Raw genomic sequence first — 27,198 nt, 5'->3', positions numbered from 1 at the left:
TCAGTTGTATAAGTGAGAATTGTAAGTCGCTCTGGATAAGTGCGTCTGCCAAATGCCATGAATGAATGTAAATGTAAATGGTGGTGCGAGCATCACAATGAACTCTCTCTCTCTCTCTCTCTCTAACAGTTAAGATGATCTTTAGGGTGTTAATTGGTAAAATGGCCACAGATAAAATGGCCAACTTCAGAGTGGAAGTAGTAACTCCATTTCATCGCACCACATTGTCGATGACGATTTTCCTCAAATAGAATGACACGGAGTGTTTTATTCCTGTTATACACAGCAATTTGCCAACACTTACTATGTCATAACATTTAATCGGTCATAATCCATTTTTATCCGTTTATAGTTATGTTTGATGTTGTGCAACATGCACGAAACTGTTCTCACATTACAGCAGCTATAAACAGTTTTTCCCCTCTTTCTTTTTTCCAAAATAGCATTGTACTCCCCCATGCTCATCTGTGCACCATGATGTTTATTTCTTCTCTAAAACGTCCACGTTGGCACAGGACGTGTCTTTTAATTAGCTGATTGGTCCAAGCTTCGTGCTGGAACTTCACACTGAAATAATAAAACAATAAAATATGCAGTTCAGTGATGCTCCAGAATGTGGATTGGGTACTCTGATTCGGTACTCTGACTGTAGGCATATTGATTCCTGTTTGAATCGTTGCCACAATGAAGCAAAATATATATACATATATATTACTTTTTCACCGTGTCGGCCAACTTCCACGGTGCAGTGGCAATAAGTGAAGCAATTACACAACCTCTGAACAGGATGCTGTTATTAGAGCTCTGTAATATGCACTCAGCTTGACGTTTTTAAAAGTGGTGGTCTCTTCAGCGTCGTAAAAAAGGACATATATTGAAAAATATCGATCAATTCATAAAATCATTTACAGGGTAATTTTATTGCCGTATCGCTGTATTATACCATCAATCATAATAACGCGAGTGTATTCGAATTCACACACACAAAAAGAGGGCAAAATGATACAGTGAGGAGGAAATTGTATATTACTCTCATCAATCATGCAGCCATAGTCATATCGGCTAGCGTTTTACATGAAATGATCTTACATCTTATCGACGACTTCTTTCACATAATGCGGACATAATGTCGAGAGTTCGTTCCTGTCAGATGGAAGCAGGAGAAACATAACCACCGAGAGGGTTGAGATCACACGCCATATGTCCAGCGTTCAGCCTTGCTGGTGACGTTTCTGCGCTGTGGACAGCACCAATGCCACGGACAGCTCAGCTGACTCTCAACCTGTAATTTGGTGCACCATGTAATTTCCTGTAATTTGGTGCTACCATTTTTAGACAGCGGACCTCTTGATTACCAGCACCATCAATGTGTGCAATTTTTGTTCTTCTTCTTCCCTTCAACTAATTGTCCTCACTACTGAATATTGAATAATATATTTCTGTGCATGCACAGTATACACGCATACAATGGTACATTTCATGAACATCAGTAGTAGCACTTGGACATTATTAACTTGAATTTGAATATATTTGAATAGATCCAATATGTATAGAACCCTTTATGAAGTGCTGTTATGTAAAAAAAACATATCAATCAAAAAATCTTCCTTTTAAGACTTATGAATAAACAAATATGTTAGGTAAGGAACAGAACACTCCAAGTCGTGCTGTTACAGGGAAATAATCAACTGTTAGAGTAGTTATATGAAGTGGAGTTACTGTTGCCATGCCAAAGTTGATTATTTTCCTATAACAACAAGTCCTAACAGCATGTTTTATTCCCTTTATACCACAGCGCATGTCCAACTTTTTATCTGTTTAGAGGTACACATTGAATGTTGTGGGACATCCATTAAACACGTTACGTTATAGCAGTTATAAACAATCGTTCCCACACCAGCCTTTCGTTTCCCTCTCAACAAAACGCAGCTTGTCTTTGACTGTTACAAAGCACTGACACTGGAGACTCCTTCCTTCAATGTTCAATAAATGTCTCCTTACAGAAGACTTCACAATATCAATGACTACACGTATTTTAATCTGTTTATGTGTAGTGACTGGCATACTTGGTACTATAGAAACGATATCGTATTTGAACAAGCGCATTAATATAGAACTGTAATTTGCAGCTTAATTAAAAATTAAAGCCTCCTAACCAACATCGCTGAACATACCAAAACCATGACATAGGGCTATACGGTTACCGTAGCATTGATTTATCATATAGTTTCACCTTTAAACCCACTGGAAAGATCTATCATAAATAAATGTGTACAAGCAGAAATGTCGAGCTGTCACAAACACCGTCTGAAAGTGAAAAAAAATCCAAATCGATAGAGTGGGAAAAAAAAGAAAAAACGAGCAGGGTCCGAGCTCATGGGGAAAAAGAGTCGGCAATCTGCGCTTGCGGCTGATTTATCGGCCCGCTGGTCCAAGCAGAAACACACTCCAGATTGACCAACTCCAATTGAGAGCCGACCCCCAGGTCACGCAGGAGAGATTTCATCAGCTAGCTGGGCGCCTGGCATCCCAGAGAATTGAACTGAATCACGCTGGCATCAATCTTCTAAATGATACGGCATTACGGAGGTGGCTGTGCCCAGCCGCCGAGCTTTTTCAAACAGAGCGATTCCTCACTACTCGACCGTCTGATGTGAGGCTCGGCTTTGACATCACATGACATTAAACAGAGCAAGATTAAGCCGTAGACATTTCTGATTATCTATACGCCTGAGATTTTGATTACAGTCATTCTGTCTGTTCGAAAAGCCATTTTCATCGGAGTCTCTGCCGATGTGCTGGTTTGTGATGAGAAGTTTAAGGGTGCTTTCGCAATGAGTGCAGCGTGTAGTCTGTTTGAATGGAACCGTGGTGCGTTCTCTGTCTCAGTGCGGTTCTTTAGGCAGGTCAGAAGAGAATCACACTCAGGTCTGAGAGCGCCTGAGCGAGGTGCTCCACGCCTGAGTGAACTCTAGTGAGAAAGGGATTCGACTCTGAGTCGACCTGACTGCAGGAAGTGAATCAACATGTCGTGTTATGGGTTGCAGCTTTTTTTGTAGATGTGAGCTGCTAAACTAAACCAAAGGATAGAGCAGTAGCACTGCAAAAAATTCAATATGTTCTGAACAGGCGTAAAAAACAAAAAGAGAAAATAAATGCTGGATGTGACACACAAAATGTTTCAAACAAGTTACTTACAGAAGTATCATTTATTTCACACCAACTCCATGTTTTCTGAGCTTGGGTGAATGAAAGCGTTTTTATGAGGATATTTTCAGCCCTACACACCATTTCTTTTTCTTTTTCCTTTGTTCTTTCATACGCAGTGTGAAACCGAACCAAACCAAACAGGAAATGATTCAATCAATTATGCTCAGATTTGGATTTGACAAACAGATTAATAGGTATAAAAGCATCATTAGACATCTCTAGTGTCCAAATATTTAGAGGCAATCTGAGTGTAGCACTTAATGTCCACCTTAGAACCCAAAACCAAATTTAATTAATTCGGTAAGTTCAACTATTTTGGCCATAATATGATGAACATGATAAAAATGCAATTACATCATGTGATTACATCATCTGGCCAAGATTTGGTTTATAGTTTCATTATGCTTTTTTTTTTTTTAACCTTTTAATATTTCATGAAATACATTCAAAGCAGCGCCGTCTCAAAACGATTGTTTTTCATAACTTCATTTCCGCCGCTGAATTTATCGCTGAAAGGCCCCGATGCACATACGTCTTAATTGATTTGTTTTGTTCCTGTTTGTTTGTTTACTAAGTTTTTTTGCCTGTTATTTGAAGGCGACGGAAAGGGAAAGAGGGAGAGTGCGATGATGGGTATGTAATCCATCAAACTGCAGATGAATTGCCTGTGGGGCTGTTTAATTTATTTTCTCTCCACCACTTTGAAAACTGTTGGCTCAGGCTATTCGAACATATTCATAAATCTTACCAGATAGGCTCATGACTCATGGAAGAAGAGAAAAGGAGAATATGGGTGGAGGAGAGAGATAGAGGGCAAGTGAACACTGAAAAATGTATCTGCTTTTGTTTTTCTCTCTAATTTATGGATGCCAGAGCAAAAGTGATGATGGACTCGCTGTCATCCATCCAACTTAATTTAATATATAATATGAATCAAGATGACTCAATTAGTGATTCACATGCTGCAGATTTTTAGGTCCCTAAAAGGCATTTATTTCCTGACCAAGTAGAAGAAAATATGTTTGTTGTGTGTCAAAAAAAACATTTAGTCATATTTATATGAAGGTTCAATTAACAACAGCATTTAATGTGGAAAAATGGCTTGAAAAATGAGAAGAAACACAGCCAACCTTTTAGATTCTGCTGACGTTCCATCAGAAATAAAATGAGATCTATTTAGAACAGAGCTCTTATTTAATAAGACACAACGGTCCGCTCTGCAGATGACTGAGCAGTAATTTCAGTGCAGAAACACTCTGAATGTCAGGTTCAGCCCTCACTAAATTTCTCAGTGTTTGGGCGTTTTATAAAATGAGTCATTAGTAAAAGGTCTGACAGATTGAACTGTCCAGGAGATGAGAGATTGCATGTCATCATGTTTAATGACTTTCACAACAAAAAAATGGTTTTAATTCATACTTGGCCTGATGATATTATGGTAATTTTTTTTAAATAATGTTTTAACCTTCAAAAGCTCAAGTTTTTATGTTGGAGGGGAACATATGAACTTGTGTTGATTTGTACCTACACACACAGAACTCAGGATGTTTTATCAGACACTCCTTATGTCCTCTATGCCAAAGTCAAACTTCATGCATTTAGATTGTGTGAAATGGATGAAATTTAATTCACTGGATTGTGGAGATTTGCTTCACATAATCTTTGCTACTTATCTAAAGCTACTTATCCAAATGAAAATTCAGATTCATGGCTGCTTATGTTAAACAAATTATCCAATCTAATAGATGTCTATTGTCATCTCATTCATACGTATAAAGGATCTATTGACTCTCCAGGATCAAGGAAAACAAAGAAAACAGCATGGCACCGCGGCTCAGTACTGAGAGTTAATTATCATTTCTGATGTTATTATGTATTTATTCACTACTATTTTGTTTAGAGGTTTTCTGATTTATGTATGTGTGAAATCCAGACTGATGACTGACTATAATGCCGTACTGATCCACTCTGATCCAGGTCTGTAAATGAAGATCTAGGAATCAGTCACATTTCCACACGCATGGTGCCAAATTTTTTTTGTAATTTGGTGCTGTGACTCGGATGGAACCCTAACACCTTTTAGTGAGGAACACCATTTAATCATAGATCTTTGAGATCCTTGTAGCTGTCATTCCTTGCTAAAGTCTGAGCCCTCATTAATAAATAAATAAATAAATAAATAAATAAATAAATAAAATGTATATGCTCACTCAGTTCACTTTGAGAGGGACTGTGAACTGCACTGTCTTTTGGGATACCAAGGACGCTCTGCTCAGATTTATGTGACGCTTTACTATTTTAGATCTTTGGTTCCACCTCCGTTGGTGTAGATGTTTCCTTGAAACGGCAGTCTAACAGTAAAGATGTATTTCTCTCATCCATGGTACCATTTCTCCTAGAGGAGACTGCTAAACTCGCAAAAAAGAGCTTCGACAAACTGCACACTGTCGAAATACATTTCTCTATCATTTTATGCTCCACATGCCATATTTACGCAATAAAGGCGTTTACTCGTTTATTTCTGCATGAACCAGACATGACGCAGCTTTAATAGGTGTCTTCCCTTGATGTCAATTTTTTTTAATGCCTCAGCATTTCAGTCTAAATCCAACCCAGAGAAATGCAATATCTCTCTGTGCCCCTTTGTTGCATTATCATTCACTGTTATCAGTGCTTCCCAGGCCTAAAGATAACAAAGCCTTGCAAAAAGAGCGGCTCTTTGAAAAGTGAGAGAGAAAAGGGACTCTTGTATTCTCCTGTCACCAGAAATACCTAGATGAAAGCTTCTGCATGCACTAGCTTTCTGATTTATGTCACTGGCAGCAGCACAGCCTTTCCCTCCTGTCGAAATCTCCAGAAAGAGCTTTTGGTGTGCCGACTCATGGCGATTAAAAGGTTGCAACTTGTTTGACCTTTAAAATCCCTCAAAAAACTCAAAATGACAGCATTAGTTTTTTAAAATACTTTTTTTGCTTTAAAGAGTACACTGGGAGGCAGTGCTTTTATCCCCGTGATTTCGCTCCCTGCCATTTTGCAAAACACCAATTTACCTGAAACACCGTAGGTCCAATTTCAAATTGCCTAAATGAATGTTTGACAGGAGGATGCAAACTACAGACTTAATTTGTATGCAAACCCCACACACTTTTTCCTGACTGTTCCCATCGGTCCAAACAGCATGTCGAAAACATATCATGTCCTAGAAACATCTAGCAAAATTTGGCATGGCTCTGTTGATTTCCTGCAGATCTGCAAGGCACGTCTGCATCAGTGTGTTGAAAAATTCATCTGCTCTTGCCGTTGAGGAAGACCATTAACCTTGACCTGCTCTGCTTTATGATTAGATTGGATTCTGCTTGTAGGTCACTTTGGATAGAAAGCATCTCCCGAATCAATAAAGCTAAATTTGCAATTGAACAGGGGATGATTATTACAGATCTTCTAGCTGGATCAATCGGGAAACTCCACTGCCTCACATTTGCAGGCATATTTCTTTCCTCATGAACCTGATCAAGAAAAATACAGCAGCTCACCAGTCGAGGTGAGCTGAAGAAAGAAAATAGAAGAAGAAAAAACACCCGAGGAACAGCAGCCTAAGACTAGACATCCAGCAGAATCCTTCTGGAGATACTAAACATTTGGGATTCAGCCAGTGCCAGTGCCAAACGTTTCCTTGACACCTCAGGGTTAATAATGATCTCTCAGGCTCGTCTCTATTCCCCCTTCACATTGACCTTGCTATGGATGGAGCCTTTCAGACTGCCATCTCTCTGAGCCATGCTGTTTTCTCCGCTATCTTGAATGGCAGCCATGCTGGGAAGCCTGTCGCACAACTCAGTCTTTGTCAGGGGAGGTCAGAGATGGAGGTTATAGAGCGGGGTACAATATGGGCTGAATAAAGTTGGCAAAGCAGACTCAGCTGCGATTGTGGACAAAGCCGGGGTGTTTATGTTATACAACAATAGAAGGTCACTCGACTTCAGATAAACTTCAGAACGCCTTCTATAGGCGGGTTCAAAAAAATTTTAGAAGACATATATACGTCCCCAAACAAAGCCACAGCTTTACAGTGCCTGCTCAATTTCATTTAATTACTAAAATAAATACACTTCAGGAAGCACTGTTACCAGAAAAAAATGAACAATGGGGTGGTATGATGAAGTGTTTTGTTCCTGTAATATTTTTTTATTTATTAGCAAATCACACGTCATACTGTTTATCCATTTATAGTTACATTTAATGTTGTGGAACCTCTTGTGTGAAAAGTTAGTTCCTGTTATCATTTATGTTACAGTAGTCTTGGGATTGTTTGTGGGTCTCTCTTTTTTCTTCAAACACAGCTTGTCATGTTACCGAGAAACCTAAAGCATAAACTTCTGTGTCCTGAAGATGTCAGGGACAAACGTAAAGTTACAGCTTCTAAATGATTTGCAGAAAGCAAGGAAGACATCCTATTGCCGTAAGTGCCAGAGTAACATGTCTACCTAAAAAAGCCACGATTCGGGCATTCACAAAAATTATAACGTAGATGCTACTTTTCTGCTCAAGACCACTTAAATTCCTAAAAGAGTGTTATCATTTGGTCTGGTGTTAGTCAAGATGCAGTGATGTCCTGGGTACTCACCACTAGCATGTTGGCCTGAAGGTCAGCCTGTTCTGGCTCAACTCCAGCGTAAAATCAGAACTTCATCTGGTTTCTGCAATCCCTACTGAGAAGCTGATAGCCACAATCTGGCCACTGCAACACCAACGCAATGATAAACACGCAGACCCACAATGACATCATGATGCAGTAAAGCAACATGTATTAAAAAGAAAATCTGTCGGTGGTTAATTTGTCTGACTGTGTGCTGCTGTACATGATGGTGAGGTTGATTTTATTGCATCTGGAAATGGAAATGTGTGTCATTAGCTCTGTTTGCTGGTTATCTCGAGGCAAAGTCATTCAGCTCTGTGAAAGAGACCCGTCCACAGATAAAAAGTACACCTAATATCTCGACTTCACACGGCTGACTATTACAGCACTGAATTAAAACTGATCATGTATTTGAATCTACATTCAGCTGGAAAAAATTCAAGACGGATCCTTCCTAGCCTACTCAGACAATAGCCAAATTAGTGTGAGATTATAACCATACACTTGTCTTATAAACTCCAGACATAAATGGATAAATGCTGGTAATCATACCAGATGTCTGTCTTTTCAAGGAAATCTGTTTGCAACATATTGGTCTGACATTTAAACAAAACAACCCAAGTTCATTTTTTTCCTAAAACAGCAACACCCAAAGTGTTTTATTCCTCTTATACCACAGCGATTTGCCAACAACATATACATTATATGGCCAAAAGTATGTGGACACCTGACCATCACAAACAAATGTGATGGCTGAACATCCCTGATGTAGATTTTGTCCCCCCTTTGCAGCCTCCACTCTTCTGGGAAGCTTTCCACTAGATGTTGGAGCGTGGCTGTGGGGATTTGTGTTCATTCGGCTACAAGAGCATTAGTGAGATCAGGTGCTGATGTTGGTGAGGAGGTCTGGGGTTCAGTCGGTGTTCCAGTTCATCCCAAAGGTGTTCAGTGGGGTTGAGGTCAGGGCCCTGTGCAGGACACTCGAGTTCTTCCACTCCAACCTTCACACACCATGTCTTCATGGAGCTCGCTTTGTGCACAGGGGCATCGTCATGCTGGAACAGGTTTAAGCCTCTTAGTTCCAGTGAAGGGAAACTGTAATACTACAGCACACAAAGACGTTCTACACAACTGTATGCTTTAGACTTTGTGGTAACAGTTTGGGGAAGATGCACATACGGGAGCGATGGTCAGGGGTGCACATACTTTTGGTCGTATAGTGTATATTTTTGATTTTTTGAAGAATATTTCATACATTATATCCATTTATAGCTACACTTAATGTTGTAGAACGTTTGCAAAACAAGTTCCTGTTCTCACTTATTTCCTAGCAGCTATAAACAGTCGCTCCATCACCAGCCTCTCTTTTTTTCCTCTCTGAAATTAATAAGACAAAAATAAAACACAGCTTGTCATGCCAGGGAGAAACCTCAAAGTGTAAACTCCTCTGTCCTGAAGATGCCAGAAAACTTAAAGTCCCTGGTGAAACACTAAATGCAGAAAAAAGGGCAACCGATACACAATGGTACAGTTTAGTACTTGTTTTTTTTTTTTTTTTCCGTAAAGTGAGCCAGTAGAATAAATTGCTTGGAGTAGTGGTTCCCCAAAAGCGAGTCTAGTTTTATCACTCTCAGGATAAAGGGTACTAAATTGCTTGGGAAAGTAAATGTAGACCACCTTTAAAATGAATATAAGACACACACTAGGTCACACTAATTTCAAAAGATACACTAAGATTCACTTTCCAGTATCAAGTACAGTATCAATAATAAAGATACAATAATATAGTTTCCTCTATGAGTTCCTCTATGAGTGACAAAATGCATATGAATCTGCATATATACACACGGAACAAACACATTTAGGATTTATTCATTAAAGATCTCAATAAATTATAGCTAGAAAACGCTGATAAATCACAAACTGTAACTTCTTCTCTGAACCTGTCATCTGCGTCACCGCTCAGCTCCCTGAGCGGCGAAATAGAGCCGAAAGAACTCGGAGGCAATTTTATTAATGGTTACAACAATCCTTCTCACAGTGACCTTTTGTAATTTGTTATTAAATACAGACAAAATAGTCTAGTGCCTAATGGGAGGTGACGGAAGCCTCGTTTTCCCTCAGATTGCCGTTATCGCTCCTCTGTTTCTCCATTAAATCTCATTGTGTCAATCAGACCTCCCTGCTCAGCTAAGAACACTTAATAATGTTGCGTCTTGCTAAAATAAGACACGCCGCAGTTCACATGTGTTGCTGACTCCCTGTAAAATGTCATGTCTATTTTCTGAAATGTCAGACATTTTCTGTGATATTCTCCATCGGCCTTTTGCATTTCCATTTTTTCCCCTATCATGTGTGGAGTGTGTGTTTGCTTTATGACACTAAACAGCGATCTGACAGGAGCCGGCGTGATGTTGCTAACCTGCGCCACGACTCTGTTGTGGGGTTTTGGTTCTGAGGCGCAGGGGTGAATAAAAACATGACCGGATAATAGCAGGGGAAAGATGGAGGGTCAGATACGCTCACTAGCAATGATGCTAACATGACACCTGGGTCTCTTGTAGGAGTGCAACTATCTGTAAGAAGAATTTAAGTAAAATATTACTGTTTGGTTACTGCCTTAAAAGAAACCCAGTTGTCAAGTTAGCATCATTGCTAGGCATCATTGCTAGCCTCCATCCCCATTATTTTTATAGCATGATGAAAAATGACATTCAGCAAATGCATGCAGTTTTTGCTCTGAGTTTAGAGTCGCACAAGATCTGAAAACAGGCATTAACCTGATGCGCAGTTCATTTCAATCTTGCATCATCCATCTGACCATCCACGTCCCCAGTGCTGAGAAGATGGCAGCCATTTTCTCGTTATTTTTTATCTTCTTGTTTCCAGTACATCATGGCTTTTCTCTAGCATCCGTTCTCATCATTAAACTCGCGTATATATAAACAATTTGCATTACTTTTATGACGTGCCAGATGGCTAATCCATATAACCACAGAGATGTGCTGTCATCGCTTGTTTACAATGCTTTAAAGGAAGCTTAATGACCGATAGCATCAAAGGCTATTCTCTCCAGCTGTTACATCGCTGGAGGAAAAATCTTTCAGAGAGGAAGGAAGAAAAGACGTGAAGGACAGATGAAAGATAGACCAAGTTGCATTGTTAACATCATTGTCCATGATGCTAAAAATGAAATATTCATCATAACCACTCAGCAGTCGTGGTTCTGGAGTAGCAGCAAGAAGTAGAGCAAATTCAGGGCCTGGGAACAGTTTGATAAGAACAAAAACTTACACATTATTCTGTGAAAAAAAAGAGAAACGTATCAGGTTTTTTGTATATCTGAAGTTTTTTCCAGTACTAAAAAATCTTATTCCACAAATAGATCCCCAAAGCTTCAAGTACTTGCTTCTACCAACAACATCAAGCTAGATCATTTCGTTTTTAAATAAAAATTAAGTAAGGAATAAACCATGATCGGATGGTGTGATGAAGCTGAGTTACAAAGTGTTTTATTCCTCTTGTACTGCAGCAATTTCCCAACAATTTCAATTATTTACTTATTAAAGAATGACATGTCATATGTTTTTATACATTTTATTCATTTATAGTTACATTTAATGTTGTGGACCGTCTGGGAAACAAGCTAGTTCCTGTTCTCCCATGTTATAGCAGCTAGAAATCACCAGTCTCGTTTTTTTTTTCTCTCTTTCTCTTGAAGTTAATAAGACCAGAAAACGCAGCTTCTCATGTTACCGAGAAACCACAAAGAAGCGTAAACTCCTCTGTCCTGAAACTTTCAGAAAATTTTATCTCTGACTGTTACAACGCGCTGACACTGGAGACTCCTTCCACAAATGTTCAATGAACATCTCCTTACAGAAAACTTCACCATAGCAACGATTGTTGTTACTATAGAAACAATAACGTATTAGAACATCTCAGTGTCCAATATGGCCGCCCTCATAAAGTTGTCTTTTTTTATGTCTATAGACTACAGTAAGATGATGATGATAAGATATTGATATTGTAATACATATTTCCATCATGATACACTTTCTATGTATTGGCTGTACATTAAAAAGTATTTCTCTACCATTTGTTTCATTTTCTCTTATTTCTTAGTTAATTACTGTTATATTTATAAGTAGTGGACAAAAATCTCTGAACCTACAGTATATTATTGTTAGCAAAACCTCAGCAATACTATATATCATGATACATATGATTTATGTATCGTGAAGATGTCTTCAAGTATTGTGATATGATATTTTTACTGTATTGCTTTACTCTGTGTACTAAACCACATCAGCAAACCTGAAGAACTGAAGATGATTAAATTATGTATGTAAATTACGTATTTTTATTTAAAAGAAAGAAAGAAAGAAAGGAAACAGATTTTTTGATGAGACAGATTTTCATTACTTAGCCTTGTAACCCTAAACTAACCAACAAAACAAACAAACAAACAAATAAATAAAAAAATACATTAATGTTACATGCCAAACTTGTCTTAGCTAATTGTATAAATTGTATTTTTTTTCTTTACTCAATTTCTACTTTGAACAAAAGCCTGAACTTTCAACTTCTCAGCCCAAAGCTTGGATTATATTCTGCTTTCTTCCTCGTTTCCTTAGATAGATGTGTTCAATGAATATAAATGATCAGAAAATGTCTTTTTAAGCACTTCAGTAGAAAACGCAGCCGAATTGAAATGGAGAACAGCTGCTTTTACCAACAAATGTGGCACTTGTGCAGGTGAAGCTGAATGCTAAATTCCTACCTATAATTTCCCGTAGCTAGCCGAAGAACACAATTTGCAGATGGCTGTGCTTTATCACGGCCACTAGACAGCAATTTTATATCGAGGCGCGTTGAAGTCGATCCGGCAGATGCGCACAAATATAATCTTAAATACCTGAGCTGTAGAAAGTTGAAAGTGTGTTTGACAGACAATGTCATTATCCAAATCCGTACAGACATAGCAATCTCCTCAGGATGAATTCATGTGTCTGGGGCGTAGCTGAATGGCAAGGAAAACATTTCTCTTTCAGAGTCGTTCTGTACAAACTCGAGTGCTGAGACCTGCGCAGACGAAGCTGAAAGCAATATGAGCCGGGACTAAAATTGCAGTTGTGACTGTCTTTCATCTCTTTTTTTTTTCTCTCTGACAGACAGAGGATGTACAAGTGGATGATAAATCGAGCAAAAACACAATTACAGAGTCCTAGCCTGATGAGGCGCTTTTTCCTCCCATGCTGTGTCTTTGTGTGTATTCTACTGAAGCATTTTTTTATTTTAGTTTTATCTGTGAAAAATGAATGTTGTTTGAGCAGCTAAACAGCCAAAATTGCATCAGTTGTTAATTATGTGATAATTTTTTTTAAAATTAAGATTTAATTGCTTTATAAAAACATGGTGGAAAAATGAATTGTGGAAAAATTAGAGGAGAAACTGGCAGCTCCTTTTCTATCCTGATGGGCGTGGTCTCTTCCATCATGACTCCACCCCATCACCATCCACAGGGTACGAGGGTTCTGTTCTGTGGCTCACGACACCCAACACTTTCTAACACACTTGCTGTTTTTTCCTTTAATCTGTCATCCGATTTTTGTTGTACCTTTGAGCTTTACACCAGAGTAATAACTTCTATAGGAAGATTTATTTCAAAATGAACATGATATACAGTATAATATTGTAAAGAAACACAATTCATTAAAGCAAGGGGAAAAAAGATGATGGACGAGATATAAAGCAAAGCATCAATTCTTTTAAAATAGTTTTGGTATTGTTTGGAATTTTTTAAAAATGAGTTACTATCTGATAACAGCATGTCTGAGGGTTGTTTTAGTTCTGTATTTTTTCCTGCCATAGTAGACAAATTTGCTTACTTGTTACATTCGTAATTGTGCTTCAGGAGTGTTTTATATTTGGCATTAAATTACATTTGTCTTGTATGTACTATATGTATTCAATTTAACTTGTAAATGTATTCAATTTAACTTGAGAGTGAACTCCAAAGTCTGGTATCTTTCGGCTAGTAACCTCAGTGAACATGCTAATAAGCTTACCCACTAACTAGCGTTATTTATTTCTGATGGAGTGATAAGTGTTCCCTGAAAAACAAAATATTTTGTTATTGAGAATTAGCAATAGCTTTCGACTTAACTCAGAAGTGGGAAGTCTGAACTCTGAATCGTTACCAACAAGCTAGTCAGCTAACATTAATGATCATGAGCTTATGATGTATTTGCTTTCTCACAACAGCAAACTGTATTGTCAGTGTTATACATTGTCAGTGTTATACATTATAGACACAAATAATGTGTCTATGTTGATTGTTCTAAAGTAAATAAAGTAGTGACATGACAATTACTGGTGATGGTGCGCGAGCGGCCATGTTGACTTGACGTCATATGCTAAACTTGGGGTTGAGGAGTCCTTCCTGACTTTCTGAGTACAGATTTCCAAGTTGAGGGGGCAATTTCTTAGATTTTTCCTAGTCAGAGGTCTTAAATTCTGATTGACGGATGTATAATGAATGCCTAAGAAATGCAGCACAAATAATATACTGTATAGTGTCAAGCATTGTGCTTCATCGCTCCAGCATAAAGTATAAACGTAGCTACATAGCAAAGTAAAACTTTCGTTTAGCAAAAGTCAATTGTGTAGTGTGTGGAGTGGAGTTTTTTTCTTTTTCTGGCTGTTGAACCAGTAGTCCACAGAGCAACTATAAATAAAAAAACTAATAACCCAGATGTGAAATCTGCTTGTCCCAGGCTCCTGAGTGACTGATTTTTCCACCTCTGCTACACCAGAGATTGAGTTTTAATTCCAGGATAAGAACAGGAGTGGGGATGCAGATTTAGACTTGCCTTGCAGGTGTAGTTTGCTCTCTGGGCTCTGCAGCAGCACCGAGCTCACCGAGTCCAGATTGTCGTAGGTGCTGCAGCCGAGAGGGCCGGTCCTCGTCTCGGTTACCTGCAATGAAGCAAAATCGGTGAGCAAAGACACAAAATGTGCAAAGTGACTGAAAAGCTAAAAAAAACCATTATCAAAGGAAGGCTGATAAACAGAAATGGGTCACACAGCATACATAAGCATGTGAACGATGTTAATGCTCATGAATATGAACGTGGGAGTTGTAGAGACGTGTCTACACTTTAAAACCTCGCAGGTTCACATCTGCATTTTATGGAGACGGTGTGAAAGTGTACCTTACGGCTCTGGAGAGCGTTTGAAACACTTTAACATTCAGGAGGTCCCCACCACCGGCTACAACGCTTCCTTTCCCTTTTAAAGACCTTTTAAGGGTTTTTATTTCTGCTTATAAAAAAAGAAGGTGAAGTGCTAATGGCTTTTTCTTCAAACAGCTTGACTTGCCCACTACTTCCTGCAGAAAGTTAGAAGCATTCCACCAACCAAACTTTTACTCAGCAGCCTAATTAGACAATTCAAACCTCCCTTTAGCATTTGAGCATAAGGTAGGGATCTTGACACTGTATCTTTTTTACCGCCTCCTTAATTAACGGCTGACCGTCGGCCGGTCCAGACTGATTCCTCTTGTCTCAGAGGAGGACTGTTAAAGTCTTCGGGAAAAACCGAGCCAAAAAAGCTTGACATTTATCAAAGTTTAATGCTCTTTCTTTCTGTATTTCCCCAGAGCTAATTCCTGTCAGAGCACCATAGAAGCACCTCCATATAAAATTAAGAGCAATTGGCCATCAGAAAATTTTATTTAAGCAAAAGTTCTTATTGTACAGGATGCAAAAATTACTTCATATGTTTATACTTTATCTTCCTTCAAATATTGCTACAGTTTACAGAATCAAGATTGAGATTGGCTTTGTAACTGAAGCATAATGTTATAAACAATATTATTATGCTAATAGCAAGAACACTGTACATGTACAGTATGTACACTATATGTTCATGAACTATATAAATACTATATACTGTAAATAAATATGCATTTACACACAAAGGGGAAAAAACAAACAAGAGTTAATAATTAAAATGCAAGAAAAATGATACCTTTATGAAAATATCTTGAATATACGCAAATGTATCTAATATTTTTCTTTATGTGATTACAATAAAACAAACATAAGGGTACATGTTTCACAGTAAAGTTCCCTTAACTATTTGACATTATTTCACGTGTTAATTAACACTGACAAACCAGCATTACTACACAGAAAGTTAAAAAGTTGTTATGCTACATTTGTGATAATTGAATTTATTTACTAATAAGCCAAATGTAACCTTTTTTCAAGTGATTATCTGCCAACAGAGATCACCAAAAGCTTTCAAGCTTGGAAGGTCTAGCTTATATTTGTTTTTATCATAATCTCATTCATATAGCAGTCTTTTGGAAAGCTCTCTGTGGTTGTTTGAGTTGTTTTATACGCCTAATAAAAAGTGAGGAAAAGCACTAGAAGCACGTAGAAGGCTCTCCGTACACGTCTGACGTAATCGACCAGATCAAACCAACGCTCACTTTGGGTCAACGTTTTTTAATGGTGTAGACTTTCATTCTCTTGCAGTATTGATGAAGTACTGGGTCTTTTGCGTTTGGGGCTCTGAAAAGGTTCGAGGAATGAAAATGTAAAACGGTATTTAGCTAGGATGCAATGAAAACCTTAATCATCCTTAACACTTCTAAAACAGGAACATTCATTTGAAATGTCTGTGAATGATTAATAACATTCTTTTCCATTCCATGTAGCTGACTAGCTTATTATTTATCTAACTCCAACTCCCTAAAAGTTTTTTTTTTTTTGCTCCAAATCTCCTGTTCATGAATAAAGAAAGAAGGCAAATAGGTCATGTTGAACACAAAACATTTGGAGGTGAAAATGGGCCAGTTTTTTTTCTGAGCTCAATTATGGCTTTTATCAGAAAATAAGCTTGGAAAATCATATGAATCACAATTCTGAAAGCTCTTCTGTGAAAAACCTTTTCATTACTTCTGCAGGACACGTGTGATGCAAATGGGCCTAATCTTTTAAGTCTGAAGCCTCTAGAGGATGCTGGACAAACAGGAACGCATGCTAAATGTTCAGTCTGATTATAGGAAAAGAAATCTGAGTGCTTAGGGGAAAAAAAATCAATGGAGATTTAGGTGATTAGGATTTCAGGCAGGAAATAAGCCTCAAAAATAATGGAGATAAACATGATAATCATAAGATTCCACTATTTAATTTGGGGTTATATTTATTCCGTAAAAAAAAAACAACATAAATGTAAGACATAATCGTATTTTCTGGTATTTGTCTGCATTCGGTTTATAATATTCGGTCTGCCACGTGAATGAGTCAGAGCTTTTGGTCACTGACAGCCTGTCGAAATTAGTCAGGTGAAAATGGTCCTAGCAAAGCATTTCCTCTAATTGTCAGCGTACGATCAACACGTCTTCTTTTTACAATTAACAAGTCCATTACAGGACATTGTATAAAAAGGAAATGTCTTTTTCATCAAGCATGAAGTCCTGTCCTGTCCATCTACTCACTGAAAGCCTGATAATTGCAGCAAGTCTCACATTCCGGATTCTTTCGATTGACACACTCGTGATGTCTTCTTCTTCTGCTAAGGACCACCATATTCATGGCCAGCGGGTTCTTATCAAATAGACGGCAGAGTGAAAGATTTGAGGCTTTTGGTGGCTGGGGAGAATAAATTGGAGTTGGAGGAATGTAAGACGAAGTCGTGTCATCATGGGACTGCCACGATTCCTTATTACGCCCCGTCACCTGGTGCCCTCCTAATGAAATTCTATTTTAGGCACTTTTGAAAGTAAAGGCACATGAACCCTGGTATCCCGCATGCGCGATTCCGTCTCTGGGGGGGTGTTTTGTTAAAAAAAAAAATTAAAAAGAGTTACTGTGTGATCCGTGGTGCAGACTTCATTTATATTCATTCCTATTCTTTTTTCAGCTACTTTGATGTTGTTGTTTTTTTCACAGCTTTTGACACAATCACATCTTTATCATGCACTGTTTATGATCAGCGCATTCCCAATGCACCAAAGCAGCACTGTGTACCATATACGCTTTCAGGCTAGCATAAATTAGCATGCTCCCAGCGTCTGTGTTCAATGCCATCCGATTCCTTTGTGTAATTATAAAAATGGCAGGGCTGTTTGTGGGCCAAAAGGTGCATCTTATTATTTCTGTCTTCTGAACTAAATCTGTTCACAAAAACCCAGAACTTCGGGGAAAGCAGATATCGGTCGCACCATTGAGATTTCAAGTAGAGGTACAAAAATTCCCTTTTTGCTCCATTACCACAATCTTGCATATTGCGCTGCTGTGTGCAACGTACACACTGTGGCTCTTCAGTAAAAACCATGCCCTGTCCAGGATCATGGATCTATCCTGGGAACACAGGGTGTGAGGTGGGACCCCAGTCCATCTCAGGACAATACACACATTCACACACTCATTTTCACAAACTCCCCCTCTTATCATTTCGCTGTTAGTTCAAGTTTCAAGTTTTGTTAGTTCAACATGTGCTTTTGTTATGGTTTTGGTTTTCTCCACCACTTTCTAATTCACTGCCTTTTGTGTGTCCTCTTATCTCTTCCCCGTTTCTTTTTTTAGTTGATCATACTGTGTGTGTGTGTGTGTGTGTGTGTGTGTATATATATATATATACTGTATATAAACACATATCTTGGTCATCTTAGTTACTGTGTACCATTTCTAATATCGTATTCTTTGTTAAAATACATTTCCCATTACAATCCTTCATGCGCTTGTATCCCAGTTTCTCGTACTTCCTTGCTTTGAGTTATTGTGCTCATTCACACCTAGAGTCACCACTCCACCTACGGCATATTTTTGAGAGGTGCGAGGAAACCAGGGAACATGGAGGAAACCCACACAGATATGGAGAGAACATGTGAAACCCCACATAGACAGAAACCCCAGCTCAGGATTGAACCGGTGACCCTGGAGCCGTGAGGCAGCAACACTACTTACTGCTCCACTGTGCTACCGTTTTAAAAGACCCCCCAACAGAGTTCATTATGTTACTTTAGCTTTTTTTTTATCTTTAAGTGTACACCACTTCCTTTATTCACAGTATTTAATGGCTCTGTCCTACAGAGATGATCATATACACAAGGGAATGTTGACCACAGGTACACCGAAGACATACTTCCATCCGTCTCTTTTAGTGGATACTGGATGGGTCATCACATTACAAGGTCCAAATTTCTCCAGATACTACTCATGGTCTGTTATTTAGTGTGTACTTTGTTTTATTTATTTATTTTTTTTTTACCATCTATGCACTTTTTTACTATCATTCCACGGAAAGTTCTGTACATTGCCCTTGTCTTACACTTTTATATTACTTGGACTCCATGTAGCTTCTTGTACTTTTAATGACATGGAGGCTCGATAGTGCTGTATATCCCAGTGTATACATTCATATGGATGGGATGACTTTCTTAAAAAGATGGATAAAAAAAATCAACTCTCCTTGATTATTCATGAACGTGGTTCGGATCAGACGGACACAAAGAGAAATACATTTTCACTCTGTGATTATGCATATCAAGTTTCATGTCAGAATTCAAATTTACACAAGTTTCAAAGAAACCAGGCATGAAGTACAACTTCAAACTTTTTCTCTGATCTCCGTAGGTTGTCTAGATAATGGTGCTGTTCAATTCTAAGCAATTTCTCATTTCTCTAGTCATGTTCTGTTGAAACAGTTGCGTGTATCGTTAAAGGGCCTGAAATTTCTTTCTTTAAAGCAAGAATCGTTGCAGCAAATTCGCCTAATCCAAGTGTTCCTCCTGAGCAATCCTTCAGCCTGGAGCTAAATCAATAAGTGCTGCTTGAAAATTGTTTGGTCTGAAGACAATTTTGTCCCAAGCATCTCCAAAGTGAAAAAAAAAAAATATATATATATATATGAGACTACACCCCAGAGTGTTCTTCATGGCATAACTTATTTTTGAATGATGCTTTCCAAAGGTTGATGCATCTTTTGTGGATTAGAGAAAAAGATCTTAGCTTTAGAATCTCTGAAATGTTCTTGCTGCTCAACTTGACCTTGGGGACCTCTTTATCTTCTGTCTCTCTATTTCTAGTTACATTTCATTGAAACAGTGGTGTGGACCATTATTGGATATCTCTGAATCAAGAGCTGTTGGAGCAAATCCTCCGGATCCAAGAGTTCCTCTTCAGCAATCCTTCACCCTGGAGATAAATCAATAACTTCTGCTTCAAAACTGTTTGTTTGTGAAACAAGTTTGGTGCAAGCATGTTCTGTGGTCCATACAGTGACGATTACTTCGGTGATGTCGTCTGAATGTTGATAGATTTTTGGGGGCTTGGAAAGAAATATCTGAGCTTTAGGATCTGCAAATGACTACCATCAATCAAACAAGGTGCTTTATCTGTTCAGTAGGGCACTGGAAAATGTCTTTTTCATTCTTTCATTTTTACATTCTATCAAAATAATTGTATATATCATAATCAGACTCTGCAAGAGATGCAGAAAATTTTCTATGGATCTAAGTGTTCCTCTTCAGTAATCCTACAGCCAGGAAGGCTGATAACTTTCCTTCAAAACTTCTTCATGTAGAAAACAATCCTGGTCCAAATACAATTAAAAAATAAGACATGTTTAAACCCAAAAAAGAACAACCACGTTGTGGTGCAGTTCATTTTCAAATAATGTTGATGTTCTTGGATCTTGGAAAACGTAGTGGGAAAGATCTGAGCCTTAGTAAGTGACTAAGTGGAGGATCAAACAAGGTGCTTCAGCTTTTCAATAGGACATGTGCCCAAAGCTAAATCAAGGGAAGGCAGTACCTGATGGTGGCATGGTTCATCCTCAAATAATGTTGATTGAAGGTTCAGAGATCTTTAGAAACTTAGCGGGAAAGATATGAGCTTTAGTAAGTGACTAAGTGGCATCGCTTTAGCTTTTCAACAGAGCATCAAATATCTTCTTTCATTTCAGTTTATTCATTCATTTCATTGAAACAGTGATCCAAGTGTTCAGCAATCCTTCATCCTAAAGACTAGTCAATATTGTTTAATGTTGAGAAAGTTTTGGTACATGTGCCCAAAACTAAATCAAGAGAAGACACTGGCACGGTTCATTCTCAAATAATGTTGCTTGAAGGTTGATGGATCTTGGGGAACTTAGACCTGAGCTTTAGGATTTCTGAGCAATGAGAAATTATCAAATAAAGCTGTCTTAAGTGACTTAACAAAACATTTGAAAAACATCTCTTTCTTCTGTGTCTTGATTCTTTGTGGTATTTACTATAACCGGACCTTGCCAATCAAGAGACATTGCAGAAAATCCTCCTTAAACAAGTATTCTTCAGCGGCTTACAAGGAAAAACCTGCGCTTTAGGATCTCCAAACCAAGAAGACCAATCAAGTGAGGTATTCCCACTGCTCAACATTATATATATATACACACACATATATATATATATATATATATATATATATATATATATATATATATTTTTTTTTGTTTGTTTGTTTTTTTTTTTTTTTTCTAGTGTTATTTGAAAAAAACAGTGCTGTGTACCATTATTGGATGCTTCCAAATCAAAAGCTGTAGAAGCAAGTCCTCCTAATCCAAGTGTTCCACTTCAGAAATTCTTCAGTAATAAATAAATTTGCTTCAAAACAGATCCCCAAGCATCCGCAAAGCCAGCCCAAAGAGCAAACAATGCCCAGAACTCAAACCGCTATGGCCACTTCAGGGCGCGGTTCATCTTCGAATGGTTCTATCTGAAGGTTGTTGGGCTTCAGAGGCTTACAAGGAAAAACCCGAGCTTTGGATCTCCAAACCAAGAAGACCAATCAAGTGAGCCATTCCCACTGCTCAACATGACCTTTGGGACCTCTCTATCTTCTCTATATATATTTCTAGTGTTATTTGATGAAAACAGTGCTGTGTAGTATTATTGGATGCCTCCAAATCGAGAGCTATAGAAGTAAAATCTCCTAATCCAAGTGTTCCACTTCAGAAATACTCCAATAATAAATAAATTTGCTTCAAAACAGATCCCCAAGCATCCCCAAAGCCAGCCCAAAGACTAAACAATGCCCAGAACCCAAATCGCTATGGCCACTTCAGGGCGCAGTTTATCTTCAAATGGATCTATCTGAAGATTGTTGGATCTTCAGAGGCTTACAAGGAAAAACCCGAGCTTTGGATCTCCAAAACAAAAGGCCAATCAAGTGAGGTATTCCCACTGCTCAGCACGACCTTTGGGACCGCTCTATCTTCCCTTTATATATCTTGCACTACTATTGGATGCCTCCAAAACAAGAGATGTAGAAGCAAATCCTCCTAATCTGAATGTTCCCCTCAGCAGTCCTTCAATAATAAATATATTCTGCTTCAAAACAGAGTTCAGTCCCAAAAGCCAGTCCATATAGTAAACACTGTCCAAAATCCAAACAGTGGTAGCGACATCATGGTGCAGTTCATCCTCAGGCAATTCTCTGTCAAGTTTGATAGATTCTCTGAGGTTTAGAGTGAAATCTCTGAGCTTTAGGATGTCAGGATGATGAGTATACATGAAATGAGGCAAAAAAAAAATCTGTCTATATTTTCTGCATCTAATTATTTATACACTCAATTTAAACAGTGTTATATATGATTAAAAGACCCTGTCAATCAAGAATGGTTGTGTCAAATCCTCTGATCCAAGTGTGGAGTTGGATCAGTAATTTCTGCTTCAAAACTGCCTGGTCTGGAGAAAGTCTTGACCCGAGCATCCTGTGAGCAAATTCAGAAAGGAGAGAAGCCCCAGAGAGAGACAGTGGCACTGTTCATCTTTAAAGTTGATGGAATCATCCGAGCTTTAGGATATCTGAATGACGAGGATTCATCAAACGAGGCAAAGTTTTACCACTTGTGTACATCTTCATTTTGATTGACACAGCAAAGATAAGTGCTGGGAGAAGGGAGAAAAAGAAACACAGCTGTAGATGAGAAAAATCCTCCCAGGCCATCGTACACCCACTGTCTTGCTCTTGGTTTGTCTGTGACATGATCTATAATGCGAGCTGAAGTGTCTGGGGCATGTCAACACACGGCAAAGAAGAACGACGGGAAGAACAGTCAGCAGAGATTAGGGACTCGGGCGGATCTTAAAGCAAGGAAAAACTGGAAGTGAGAGATGTAGAGATGGTAAGACACTTCAAAGAGCATGCAACAGTGTTGACAAGAAGGTCAGCGCATGACCTGAACTCTTACATAGCAAGTTCTAATGGAAAACAAAAGGTCAACCGATGATTGAACGTTGGCCGTCACGATGTAATATTGATTCTGCGACAGACTGTACCTGACTGATAATGGCTATGGAAGGAGTCTCCAGTGTCAGCGCTTTATAACAGTCAGAGGTATAACTGTAAGTTTAAGTTTGCCGACATCTTACGCTTTGAGGTTTTTCTGTAATGTGGCACATTTCTTTGTCTTATTACTGTCAAGAGATAGAAAAAAAAAGATAAAGTGAAAGAATGACTGTTTATAGCTGCTATAATATAAGTTAGAACAGGAACTGACTTGTTTTACAGACGTTCCACAACACTTAATGTAACTAAAAACCACTAAAAAAAGTATGATGTCTCATGCTTTAATATTTTTAAAAATTGTTAGCAGTGGCGAATTGCTAGAATTTCTTTTAATACCAACTTAGGGAATGTCTTTTGGAAGAATGGTGTGTGTGTGTGTGTGTGTAGCTTTAACACTCACAATGACTGCAGTGAGAGTGTTAAATCTACACACACTGGTCCATTGGAGAGCAATAATATAACAACAGCTAAAGAAGAAGAATAAATCATAAAGCATTGTGTGATGTGATGAGTCCTGTGATGTCTACCCCTGAGATTCTGTATGTGTGTGTGTGTGTGTGTGAGTGTGTTTGTGTGTGTGTAAGAGGGGAAGAAAAAGAGTGCAGGGTTGGACTGCTGGCAATATTAAATCAATACTGGAAAGGCAGCCGAGTGTGTGTGTGTGTGTGTGTGTGTGTGCATGTGTGTGTGTGTGTAGTCCCAGTACACACTCAGCTACTTCCTGCATGTAAAGATTGTTGACTGTCTGCTACGTGACTGTCAAACACATGTCTGTCTCTCTGTCTGTCTCTCTTTCTGTCTCTGTCTCACTCTTGGTCTGTCTCTCTGTCTGTCTCTCTTTCTGTCTCTGTCTCACTCTTGGTCTGTCTCTCTGTCTGTCTCTCTTTCTGTCTCTGTCTCACTCTTGGTCTGTCTCTCTGTCTGTCTCTTTCTCTGTTTCTGTCTCTGTCTTTCTGTCTCTCCTATCTTTCTCTTCTTTTCTTGTCTTTCTGTCTCCCCTATTTTTGTTTTGTACCTCTCTCTCTCTCCTCTCTTCGTTCTTCATCCTTTACCTCTCCCCCTCCTTCTCTTCCTGTACCTCTCTCTCTCTCTCTCTCTCCCCTTCTCTTGTTTTACCCCACTCTCTCCTTCCTTTGCGTTCTTTACCCCTGCTCTCTCTATCTCTCTCCCCCATCTCTCTGTAGGTTGGTGTGTGTACAGAATAACGATCACACTCTGACCTTGAGCTGTGTTTGCTGAGACTCCTGCTACTCCTGCTACCGCGTTGCTTTAACATTAATGTTGCTTTTCCACATCAGTTTCATGACATTACTCACAGCACTCGATAAACATACTGCAATGAGTGCTGTGCGAAGAATGTGCCGGAAATTCAACACACAAAACATTTCTAGATTGAACACTAATTACTGTCATGATGTTTCAGACAAATGTGTAAATAACTGCAGGAAAAATACCTTCCATAGTCTCCTTAGCAACAAGACTGCACTGGGAAACATCTATATCAAGCATTATAGCTAGCCAAGTACTGTAATGGCGGTGCAGCACCATTAAACACTCGACTTGCCCATTTACAGCATGGATACTGGGGTACCATGTAAAAAGATTTTTATTTTTAAATAAAAACATGCATTTTTATCAGGGTTACCGTGAAAGAAGTTGTTTAAAAAAAAAAAAAAAAAAAGATTTATAGCATGGATTTTACCAAGATTATGATGTAAGAATCTAGAAACGTATTTATTTATTTGTTTGTTGATTGATTTAACAGTTTGAGGTACATGGTTTTTAGTTGTTTCGGAATGGTTTTTAATCGTGTTTTAATCTGGCAAATCTGATTTCTGTATAACCACCTTCTTTGTGCTTTACGATTTTAACTTTATTGGTGTTACATGAAGCAATCATAATTCATGCATGATAAGTGTGCACAAATCACAAGACCGCATTAAAATACCGATAATAGTTACCACATAATAACATGAAAAATGAGGTGAAAAGGGAATTGACAGTTTTACAGTAATTGAACGTGCAGATGAGGTTATAATTTATACCCAATGGCCACGTCCTGAGCATCACGTCTGCGATATAATGTGGATTTCTTTTAAAAATGACACTGATGGTTGACGGTTATTAGAGAAATCAGGTCAAGAACAAAGGTTTATGAGGGTGTAAAAGATAATTTCAGTCCTGTTCTATTTTTAGTTAAAAAAAAAAAAAAATCAGAAATGGGTCATTTTGACCTGAGCAGCACATGGGTTGGGTGGAGCTTTGGTTTGCTGTGTGTGTTGCCTCTGCTTCCTGTTCTCCTGAATCAGCAGCTATTGTCAATTTCACTTTGTTGGGTCATGCTTCACTTCCTGCTCCTGCCTCAGTCACTATTAAATACTAAAAACTGCACAGACAGGCAGATAAAGTGTCGACAGGGAGAAGGAGGGACTGTCTCGTTTATTACCAGGAAAAAAAAAAACACTGTAATATATGTTTTATGTTTATAATTTATCAAAAAATGAGTATTTTTCTTGGGTGATATTGATTATTCACAAATATACCCTTTGTTCTATTTTAATTTTATTATTAGTTCATTCATATTTCACATTTTCCACCCTCAAACTGGCAAGGAAATTATTTAAAGATGGTAAAAGTAATCTACAATGTTTTCTTGGGTGAATTTCATTGTGAAATCTGTTTTCAATGTTTTTATGTGGACAAGCTGACCGAAATATGGTTTCATGAAAAATATAAATATTCATATTAATATTAATTCACAAAAACTTTTATGCCAAGGTACTCTTAAAGCTTTAAATATTTCTATTAAAGCTAAATGATCAATATGGACAATAAGTAGAGATAATTCACTGTATATGCTAATAAGAGTTAACCTGACAGGATTTCTGAGAGGATTTTGATTCAGATTCATAAATGTTTATGCTCTTAACTGCAAAAGCTAGCAAGCTAGGTGAAATGTCAACCTGACAGGATTAACCTGACAGGATTTCAGAGAGCATTTTCAGTCATATTCATGAATGTTTATAATCTGAGCTGCTAAAGCTAGCTAGCTAGTTGACAGGCGCTACCATGGCAGGATTTCAGAGAGGATTTTGGGTCATATTCATGAATGTTTAGAATCTGAGCTGTTAATGCTAGTTAGCTGGCTAATATGAGTTAATATAGTAGGATTTCTGAGAGTATTTTCAGTCATATTCATGAATGTTTATAATCTGATCTGTTAATGCTAGTTAGCTGGCTAATATTAGCTAACATGATAGAATTTCTGTGAGGATTTGAGATCATATTCATAAATGTTTATAATCAGGGCTTCTAAACCTAGCTAGCTGGCTAAAAAGAATGAACCTGTGAGGATTTCCGAGAGAATTTTAGACTTAAACTGATATCTGAGAAAGTAATCTATGTAAATATCCTGTTCACACACAATCTCCTTAATTGTTGTTACAGTTGTGAAAACCTCACTTCAACCATGAACTAGAATGATAATTGTTAGATAGCTAGATGATAAAAATTATATGCAGCATTGTATATAACAATAAAATAAAAATATAACAAAAATATTTTCTTGTATAAACACCAAAGTTAGGTGTCAAGCATTAGGCGTGTAAAGGTTTCAATTTATTATATCAACAGTAAACAAAGTTAGCTTGTGTATGTATTGAATCATTACTAGCTAGCTAGTTTAGCTAGCCAGTTTCCTCCTCAAACCACACAAGGGTTCAGTTAAGCAAGCAAGACATTTGACACACTGATTAGCATTAAACACTGCTTTTAATTATGCAATGCTAGACAGCTTTCTATGTCAGGCTAGCAAAGATATTGGTTCTAGAAATACAGTATATTCTGTAATATTGATATCAATTAGTTTAAAAAATAGCAGCTATAAGTTATAGATATACAGCCATATAATAGAACTGGATATAGTTTCCTTTGCTAATTATGAATTATCAGGAAAAGATTAGCTAAGGTTATAATGGATTACTACTGTTATAACTTAGAGAAGAA

General features: G+C 38.0%; 1 protein-coding gene across 1 annotated transcript in view; it reads right to left on the bottom strand.

The window, feature by feature from the left end:
• Nucleotides 1-27,198, bottom strand: part of brinp1 (bone morphogenetic protein/retinoic acid inducible neural-specific 1) — a 118,178-nt gene that overhangs the window by 23,120 nt on the left and 67,860 nt on the right. The window contains exon 5 of the mRNA XM_026921482.3: nucleotides 14,722-14,827. Coding sequence (XP_026777283.1) covers nucleotides 14,722-14,827 — 106 coding nt within the window. The remainder of the gene's footprint in view (nucleotides 1-14,721; nucleotides 14,828-27,198) is intronic.

The sequence above is a fragment of the Pangasianodon hypophthalmus genome, chromosome 27 (genome assembly GCF_027358585.1).
Source record: "Pangasianodon hypophthalmus isolate fPanHyp1 chromosome 27, fPanHyp1.pri, whole genome shotgun sequence".
Lineage (NCBI taxonomy): Eukaryota > Metazoa > Chordata > Actinopteri > Siluriformes > Pangasiidae > Pangasianodon > Pangasianodon hypophthalmus.
Note: the sequence above shows the minus strand (reverse complement) of the source record. Positions and strands in the feature narration are given on the sequence as shown.